Source organism: Benincasa hispida, chromosome 12, assembly GCF_009727055.1.
Source record: "Benincasa hispida cultivar B227 chromosome 12, ASM972705v1, whole genome shotgun sequence".
In the NCBI taxonomy this organism is placed as follows: Eukaryota; Viridiplantae; Streptophyta; class Magnoliopsida; order Cucurbitales; family Cucurbitaceae; genus Benincasa; species Benincasa hispida.
The window spans coordinates 20989400-21000130 of record NC_052360.1 but is presented as its reverse complement, the minus strand read 5'-3'; the positions used below and the strand labels follow the sequence as shown (position 1 = coordinate 21000130).

At 35.2% G+C, this 10731-nt stretch overlaps 1 protein-coding gene across 1 annotated transcript; it reads right to left on the bottom strand.

The window, feature by feature from the left end:
- Positions 1 to 4359: 4359 nt before the first annotated feature.
- Positions 4360 to 6658, bottom strand: LOC120092842 (pentatricopeptide repeat-containing protein At1g26900, mitochondrial). The gene has a single exon (XM_039051070.1). The coding sequence runs from the start codon at positions 6274 to 6276 to the stop codon at positions 4507 to 4509; it is 1770 nt and encodes a 589-aa protein (XP_038906998.1). The 5' UTR covers positions 6277 to 6658; the 3' UTR covers positions 4360 to 4506.
- Positions 6659 to 10731: the final 4073 nt, after the last annotated feature.

The following is a 10731-nucleotide window of genomic DNA, read 5'->3' as shown; positions in this document are numbered from 1 at the left end:
TCCGTCGATCTGAATTAATGACTTATATATTTGAACCCTTCTCTGAAGGGAAACTAATTATCTTGGTTTGAGAATTGGCAGGAGTTGTGGGCTCTACCCAATAATTGGAAGAGGAAAGGAGAGAAGAAGAAATTCTTCTCTGTAAAGAACTTCCCCAATCCTTGCACGTTTAGGTTGAGAGAAATTAGGCTCCCTTTAATTAAATTAAAAAAATAATATATATATATATATATATATACACATGTATATACAGATATATACGTATATATATATAATAACCACCTTATTATATACATATATACTATATGTTATATCAAATACAACATATAACCTATAGTTTTATTTTCTCTCAATATTATATGATATTTAATATACATTATATTTATACTAAATTTAATTATATGAATCTCATCCATATAATTAATATTTGAATCATATTAAAATATTTAATTCCTCTCAACTATTTATGGTATTTAATATAAATCATATTTATATTAAATTTAATTATATGAATTTCATTCATATAATCAGTACTTGAATCATATTCAAATTCTTTTCAAAATACTTTATACTATAATGTATCAAATACATTATATTAATTATATCACATATATAATTAATTCTTTCAATTAATTTGAACACTTCAAATTAATCTAAAATTAATCTAAAATTAGTTCTCAATTAAATCCCTGTTGAGCTACAAAAGGGATTTTATGGACTTGTAGATTGAAGCTCCAATGTTACTTGGATAATTAATTAAACTCTTTAATTAAATTACCCAACTTCCATTAATTGTCAGTCACTCCACTAAAGACCGACAACTGCACTCTTCGCACTACAAATATATTTATGTGTCCATTAGATATAACCGATCAATGGTGTGACGACCCTTCACAAATTGCTCGTAGGTACAGTTGGGCCAAAATTACCATTTTGCCCCTGTAGTTACATCTAACTCCTTAAATATCACTGATTCCTCTAATGAATAATAAGTCATAGTTCAATTATGACTAAATCCCTATCGGGTTAGGAGAGGGTGTGGCCACTTTGTTCAAGCCCCGGAATCAGCCTTTAAGAGAGCAATTTATCTACTTGCCCTAACATCAGGGAAGGAGTAAATTCCGTCTTGTGTAGCTGTGTTCCCAGCTCCCCAATTAGATGAATCCCCAAAATGATAGGTCTATTGAATTGGCAATCTGGATACTCTCACCCATACAAATCAAAGGATTGCCTTCATGAACAGGAGTTCACACAGCTCACTCAGAATTTAGGTCATGTCACCTATAGTCATCCTGGTGAAATGTAAGTCTCTATTATTAATGGTTTGTATAATGAGACTAACCATTTCGTGGTTCGGTCTTATACAAACTCTTTGTATAGGATACCCTAGCTTACATATCTCTACATGAATGATTAATAAATCATTTGTAGCACTTTACAACACTTGTAATATCTACAAAGCAGGTCGTATCCGTAGTGTCACCATGATAAGTACCCAATCTTATTCATCTAATACAGACTGTTTAGGTTATTATTTAAACACGATCCACCTATATATATCTACATGTTTAAATTACATAAAGTAACCTAAGATCTTAGTTTATGGGATTGAGTGTATGCTCATAAAATAACAATTATTTTATCAATAATAATTTATTTATACAATGTTTACAAACTATGAGAATAAAAGAGATTTAGGACACCAATCCCAACATTCTCTTATAGAACCAAAGGACCCAAAAACTTGACAAAAAATAGTCGTACCTGGCACATCAGACGAAAGAAAATACCAATCCGATCATATTCCAAGATTGTAAAGCACAAGAACACTCAACAAATACGAAAACTCTAAATATGATTTCTCCCAATCACCAAACACAACGGTCAATGTTTTTCTCTTTACTTGCCACACTTGTCTATAATTAACATTATACCCATATTATTGTTTAATTGCTTCTTGGAATAAGGTCACAAGAACCCCAAGATCAGCTCTAACCATATTTTGAATTTCAATACTCATAAAATTCGAATAAAGTTATGAATGATCCTGTGTCAATTCTGAGTATAAACATGAGTGCTCCCCTTCAAGCCTAGTAATTTCAAACATCTTTGCACCGACAAGCACGTAACCTCCAATCATAACCATCCTTCGACTATTTGCATCTCACTTACCGAATATCTCGATTCGATTCTACTATGAAAATTTGATAATTTTCTATCACACAACACTTTTTTATGGCCAGCTGTAGATATTCTTTAGTGTCAAATAAAATTCTTTTTTTGTATTAAACTAGAATTATCTACACATCTACTTCTTTCCTCCAATGTCAATCCTTGTTCACATATTAAATTAGTAATGTCCCAATCTATTTGGATAAACACTATGAACTTTATCATTATATATGAAAGTCCTTTATGTTTATGTTTTTTTTTTTTTTTTTTTTGTGTTATCATAGGATAAGTTGATTATAGAAATCACGTATGATGATAGGGTTCGAAGAAATAACAAACTATCAAACCATGTATAATATTGACAATACAAAAGTGTCATAAATATGAAATTCTATAACAATAAAAATGTGTTGTGATAGAATATTTGTTGACATAAAATGTTTATCATGATTCAAATATTCTTGACAATAAAGTATCATATTTTAGATATTCTTGACAAGAAAAAAAAAATGTCATTATATACTTATTTTTGACATTTTATGACTGTCGTCAATACAGATAACGCTACAAAAATAAGCCAATTTGGATTCAATTGATGACAATGATAAAATGTCATAATAAACTTGATGATGACCATTTATGATTGTCAGTAATTATTCATTATTTACATTTTATTTATTATCATGAGAAAATTAATTATGATATTTTTAAAAACTGTTATTAATATTTATACTTTTACATGTGATAACTGAAAATAACTGTGACGAATTTTAAATATGATAATTTTTAAATTTCACAAAATCCTAATTTGGTTGAAGTTTGTTGAAGAAATTTCAATACAAAAGAGATTGTCATTTGGCAATGATGATAGTGCAGAACTCCTGCTTCAAATTCAGGCCAAGTAACAAATGCGATTAGAGATAAAAAGTCAAATAAACAAAAAGAAAGAGAATTACTGATGACCACAATGGGAAATATAATATTTGGAAAAGTATATTTCACATAATTGACATACAAGAGTTCTGTATTGCCTTTTTCTCTTGGTGGCTTTAAATAATCCATGTCTTATGCTCGAGTGAACTTATACATACCATATCAAGATCAAGTAAACAAGAATCAATCCATGATAAAGAGAACTTGAAACTTCAATTATATTAGATCCTACGTAGCTTTAAATAGAAATTCTCTAGGGGTCATGAAAGTTTTTGGTAGACAAAAGATTGGCCATGTTTACTAATTCGTAATTAAAATTGGTGTAATCGTAATAGACTTCTATTGATGTACTAATCATAATGGGTCTTCAACTACAAAAGTAATTGGATTGCTTTTGATCATGTTTACTTAGACATTTTGCAAATATAACTTGATTATGATTTATGTTGTTTACTTGGATATCATCGTTTTCTTATTGTTATTGTTACTATTACTATTGTCGTATAGAGTCAATCAGTAACAATATTTTTAACGATAATAGTAATTGTGACAGATTTATAGTTCTCCTATTATAACAATGCCAGTATTTGTATCGGTAACTGTAACTATATTTGAGGACAAAATTTGAAAAATCATTAAAAAAATCCAAAAAAGCTGGTGGATCCTACGTAATTTCAAATGCAATCAAATTGATCACCCTCAACTCAACAATCAAATTGCATTTTTTCGTTAAGGATTTGGCTCTAAGCCCCACATTTCATTACAATTATAGAACACAAGTAAACAAAAACAAACATAATCAAACGGACTCACTTTTAAAATTACCACAGATGGATTACATTTTCAAGTAGACAAACATGGCCTTGAATAAAAAGAAAAATATGCATAGGTGCTTTCACCGAGTGAATTACACTTAGGCCACGTTTACACCGGTTGAAAAGTAATCCATCAATAGTAAAGGAAAAAGTGGGTCCCAGTTGATTACTTTTGTTGTTATTTACCTGCTTTCCGTAATCGTAATGAGATGTGAGAGTCACCTTGGAATTTGTAATCAAATCATGTAATCTAATTAATGAATAAAAGGTGTTCAAGCGGTTGAAAATTCCATGGAACCCACTACTTTTACCGTTAATATTACAGATATTATTCTTGTAACAGTATGAAAATTATGAATTTGTCACATTTATTGTTACCTTTGATGTTACCGTTACCGTTAGGGTCAAACAGAAACAGTAACAATAACGATAATGGTAATAGTCAAATGTGATTGATTCATAATTCTAAATAATGCGATCAAAAGCAATTTAATTGTGTTTACAATTTAGGCCTATTACGATTTATTCATCAATGAAATTTCATTCAGATTACACTAATTTTCATTACGGTTTCATAAGCGTGGCCTTAATAAAAGTAATCCATCTCAATCATACTACAACCAACTTCCTTTTTTGCTCTCTCAATCTGCATTTGAGATGATCCAGTCACTTCTTTCCTTCTGTTTCCTTCCTTAATTTGTTGATATTGTGTATAATCAGACAATCTCCCAGCAATGGCATATGTACTAGAAAGAAGCATTGAATCCGTGGGGTGTTCATCATTTAAATCAACCAGCATTCTCTTCACAGACTCTCCCAATTCAACATCTCCATAAACCCTACAAGCTGCAAGCAGTGCACGCCATCCAGTAATATCGCCCTCCGAAGGCAAGCTCTTTATTAGGTTATGAGCTTCCTCCAACAACCCCGCACGACCAAGAAGATCGATAATACATCCATAGTGCTCAATCTTTGGTGTCATGCCATATTCATACACCATTCTTTTGAAACATCTTATCCCCTCTGCCACTTTGCCTCCATGACTACAAGCATTCAAGACTGCCAAGAATGTTATTTCGTTCGGCCGAAAACCCTCCTTCTCCATCCTATACAAAGTTTCTATAGCCTTCCTCGTCTGTCCATGAGCCCCATAACCAGTTATCATCGCCGTCCAAGTCTTCACGTCTTTATTTTGTATCTTATTGAAAACGTCAATTGCCTTGTCTAGGAACCCACATTTAGCATACATATCAATTAGAGTTGTTCCAAGAACAACATCTAGAACTAATCCTTCCTCCACATAATTACCAAGGTATTTACCTGTACTAACAGCATTAAAGGTAGCACAAGCTGAGATTAAGCAAGCCAATGTGGATGAATTGGGCCTCGTACCTTCAAGTTTCATGAGATGTAGTGAAGCTACTGCTTTTTCTATCAAACCATTTCTAGCATAGTTATCTATCAAACAATTCCACAGAATAACATCTTTCTCAGCAACTTCATTGAAAAGTGTTTCTCCTTCGTCCAAATCTCCAAACTTTGCATACATATCAATCAAACATGTAACCACATTGAGATCAGAACATAAGCCCAACTTGATACATTGTCCATGAAGAGACTTGCCATCCATGGTATTGCCAACATCACACACTGCAGATGAAACAGTTAATACTGTATTCACACTGGCTATCAAACCTCTCCTACACATTTGTCTAAAAAAGTCTAAAACAACAATGGGCTGAGATGCATGAAGATAACCACCCATCAAAGTGTTCCACGAGACCAAATCATTTCTTTGAGGAATCTCATCAAACAGTTTATGGGCATCTCCAATTTGCCCACACGCACAGTAAAAATGTAGAAGTATATTTTTAACATGATTGAATAAACTATGCCCAGATCTATGAACAATCCCATGAATTCCCTGTCCAACATCAATTGCCAATTCACGAGCACAAGCTTTCAGAATCGTTATGAAAGAAAACTCATCCGGCAAAAAGTCCCGATTCCTAAGGTCATTGAAAATAACAAAAGCTTGTTTTGAATCATTGCTATTAGAATGGCCTCTGAGCATAGTATTGAACATAAAGAGATTTGGGTTTCGTATCTCCCTGAAAATGGAAGCTGCATACTTGATATCCAATATGGCAGAAGCAAGAAGTTTGCTCAATGTGAAAGGGACGAGATCAAGAGCAGTCTTGACCATGTAGCAGTGGATTTGAGAGATTTCTGCAGTCCCATTGCATGATTTCAATAGAAAAAGTAGCTTTGCATCGCCTGAAGATATGGCATGGCTAAGATTTTTGGACCAAATGTTCAAATTCTGCCGCAAGAACAGGGCAGGAGCTAAGCTCATGAACCTGGGTCGGTTGAAGAAGAATTTGAAGCTCACAATCACGAAAACAAGATCCTGGGGACAATCCTACTTGTTTGAACAATGAAATTTGTGAACTCGCATATTGATCAATGGGAAGAAAATGGAAAAGCCCGAGAGTGAATTTAGGTGTCAGGTTTGGAAGAGTGCAAGGATGGAATGGAATCGAATTGAGTGGCGATCGGAAAATGTAAAGAAAAGGGAGAACTGCGATGGGGTTTAATTGGAGTTGAAAGGAAAGTGAAGCTGCTTAATTTCACCTAAAATTTCAATTTAGTTGGTTCCGCCATATACTTCGAACTTCACCGACGAACAGTCAGTTTTCGGCTTCACTACTGGAAGTTTCCATGGGTGAAGTTAATAACAATGCAGGTAATGGACAGAAATAACATTTTTCAAGTTTTGGTTTTAATTTTTAGACCATTTTTAAAAAGTTTGTTTTTTTGACTTCCATAATTTTGAAAATGAATGAAAATTAACCTAATACCCTCTCAATCTTTCCTCAATCTCACTCCATTTGACTCTTCCCATTAGATCTATGTTGAATGTTATTTTTTCCCTAAAAACATAATGTTCGGCATTTTCTGAATAAGTTTAAGCCTAAATGCGTTTTCAAAAATCGGCCTTACACGGCCAGGCTTCATACCATTGTGATCGGATAGACAAGTTTGAGGTTGCTTCGGGAAAAATTTGGGGAAGATTGTGCTCGGTGGTAGACCGGTCGGGCTGTATGTGTATTTCGACCAGGTATGGGCGGGAAAGAGAGGAAAGGACGAGGAGGAAAGGGGCAAAACCAGGTAGGAGTAGGTGGCGTCCGGCTGGGCTTCAAAGCACTTGAATCGGGTACATGACCGAACCGTGTAAGTGGATATTCTAGAATTTGGCTCGGTCTCGGCCTGGTCGGGTATTGAACCGCGTAAAGAGGGGGCGCGAGTGGAAGTATTGGGAATTCGGCCCAGTCCCGGCCCAACCGAGTATTAGACCGAGTAGAGGGAGGGGACTGGGTAGAAGGGACGGGCCGGGCCAAGCTGTGCGCGTGGAACTTTCGAGAATTCGACCCGATCCCGGCCCGACTGGGTATTGGACCAGGTAGGGGAGGGGACCGGGTAGAGGAAGCGGACCGGGCGCGTGGAACTTTCGGGAATTCGGCCCGGTCTCGACCTGGCCGGATATTGGACCGGGTAGGGGGAGGGGAACCGGGTAGAGAGGGGCGGACCGTGTAGAGGATGTTTCGGGAATTTGGCTCGGCCTGGCTTGGTCGGGTATTGGCCGGGTAGGGGTATTCTATTTTTTCACCCGACGCCATACCCTGTCGAGTATGGGCCGGGCCATTTTATAATTTTTTATTTTTTTTAAGTATGCATTGATGATTATGATGTGTTGTCTTCTTGTGTAGCACTGAAGGCTAAGGCCGATTTGTAGCGCTGAAGACTATCGTCTAGTGTTTGTTGAAGCTAAACGATCGCTTAGTACCATCGCCTAACTATCTCTTAACTCTATCGCATAGAACTACACGATCGTTTAACACCATCGCCTAGTGTTTTCATGTCATCACTTAGTATCTGCCGCAGCTAAACTATCGCTTAGCTCCATTGTATAGAACATTATCGCATCGCTTAGCAATTCATCTATACGATCGATTAGCTCTGCATCTAAACGATCACTCGGCACTATCGCTAGCACCTCATTGCATCGCTTAGCACGCGTCGTAGCTAAATGATCGTGTAGTGCCATCGTTTAGCAAATCCAACGTATCGTTTAGTTCCCACGCTACGATCGCTTAGCTCTGCATCTAAACGATCGCTCAGTGCTATCGGTAGCACTTCATTGCATCACTTAACACACGACATAGCTAAATGATCGTGTAGTGCCATCGTTTAGCAAATCCAATGTATCGTTTAGTTCCTACGCCAAAGCTAAACGATCGCATAGTGCTATCGTATAGCATTTAAACACATCGCTTAGCTCCCGACGGTACACGATCGTTTAGCGTTCAACATCACAACGACCCACGCTCATTGCTATACGATCATCTAACTTTTCCTCACATCATGTAACGTCTGGAACTAAATGATCACTTAGCAAATGAACCTCAAAATGGGAAGCTTGGGTGAATATTTGTGAAGCGCGATCGAGTATCTTAAAAAAATTACTATTTTTTCATGTTTTTCTTATATAAATATCAAATGCAGAGCATTATAAAAAAAAAAAAAAAAGAAAAAAAGAAACAATCAACAAAGCAAGCATAGATCCAACTCCGAAAAGGTCATTTATTTTTTTCAAAATTTTCAGAAATTATCGAACTATTGAATACATACAAAATGAAATATATACTTTCTTATGGAGTGTACAAAATTACAACTTCGTGAAATACAAGTTTTAGACTTGACAAAAGACTTTTCATTCTGGAAATAATTTGGTGAAGAGAACTTTTTGTGGGGTTGTAAACAAATTAAATTTGGTGGAGAATTTTTTGTGTTGGAATGTGATTTTTTTTTTTTTTTGTCAATTAATTTAGGATAAATAATTTTTTGTAAATAAATTTTTAAGGTGGAAAATTTTTTGTAAATTAATTTGGTAGGTTGGTTGTTGAAACTGAAAGTGAGAATTTAATAAGGGGAATAAGAGTAATTGTACAACCAATATTTTCCATGCTTACATCATTTTCATCATTAAGGGGTCAAAAAAACTTGTTTTTCAAAAATAGGTCGAAAATACAAAATCAAACTCCAAATAAGCTATTTTTTTCAATTTTCCAATAATGTATTTTTTAAAAGGAAATGACAAATATATGATAGTGAAAAATGTAAGGAGGTGTCTACTGCACAATCTACAATGTTACAGCATTTTACAGAATAGTTACAAAAAATAATAAACATATAAATGAACACCAGAGATTAGTAATCCAGTTCGGTGTAAACCACCTATGTCTGAGGGTAATGTGCCCCAAGAAAGATAGCTTCACTAATATCAACAATAAGCAATTACAACGTAGAAATTATCTATAATAGTTATTCGATTATAGTGACTCCTATATAGCTTTGTCACTCAATCAATCACCTAGGCTCCCCCTAGGTGTGAGACTCCCGCTCACGATAACTTAGACTCCCCTAAGTTGTAGTATCAATATAGAATGTCTTAAGCTTCCCCTAAGACCAAGACTCCCTCTCTGCAAGACTCGAGCTTTCCTCAAGTCTTGAGACTTCTTCTCACTTGAATCATATCTTTCCTCCTAAGAACAAAATCATTTTTGCTCAATTAACTTAGACTCCCCTTAAGCTTGAGAATCCCTTCTCAAATGAATCTCATTACACAAGATGTGAGTAACTTGAAGTACATCTCCAAGCAATTCAACTATTTCTCCTTTATGCAATTGCAATCGAATACGCATTATTGTATAACTCAATGGTACTATTTAGTAAACAAAACGGTCAACCATGCAGAAGGAATAAATGTCCTTTAAATATGCACAGTGGATACATGGAAGAGCAACTCTAACTTCCAAAGCAGTTGCACACTGAAAAATCTGATAAGAAGAATGTTCATAGAACATTCCTTTGCCAGAAAACCACCAATGCAGAGGCAATATAGAGACATCGGCGACATTTAAACAAATATTGCCAACCATATAATATCTAACAAACTACCCTTTTGGCAATATTTTCTAAGCAGCAACAAACACAAAATTAATCATAACATAGGCAGACATACAAAAGCACAATATCATTGAAACAGTACATAACAGTCTGAGAGACAATTCAAACAATTCACAAAGCACCAGAAAAACAACAATAAAAACCACCACAACAAAGACAACTAAGTCCAAATGAGAAAACCAACCAACAACTAGCAACTACATCTCATATTATACTTCTCCTCCTTTTGCCAAAATGCTAAGAAGAGAAGCAGACACACAACCGTTAATAATCATCCACATCTTCATCCTGTGTACTAGAGTTTCCACCTTGCTCAGGACCATCCAGTGGACACAAAGAAAATTCAACTTGTCATCCACCTCAGTTTTATGAGAAAAAATTTTCTAGATCAAAGCGCCAAGATCTTTTAACTCATTTGTCAATACACACATCACCTTTTTCCAGCATCACCTTTTTCTAGCACAGAGTCTGAAGAAACTCCCTAGTTGGACCACTTTCAGTCACTGGAGCATCAGTGTGAACCAGGTCAGGGACATGTTTTCCCTGATACAGTTTGTAGCTAAAGGACAAGACATGAGGAAAGTGTCCAGGCACGTTTGAGTCTAGGAAAAGATTAAGCTTTTGAGTGAGTAGAACCCCACAAATAAGTTGAGGAAAACAAAAGAGAACTTTGATAGCTTAAGAAGCAATTTGATATTTGATTAAGAATAAAGACGCCATAGTTGAATTTTTCCCATGTGCTAATCTGAAACAAAAGACTTGCCAACGTAGTAGAGAGGCA

Coding starts and splice junctions, on each gene's coding strand:
- LOC120092842 (XM_039051070.1), bottom strand. CDS start 6,276: ATGAGCTTAGCTCCTGCCCTGTTCTTGCGGCAGAATTTGAACATTTGG.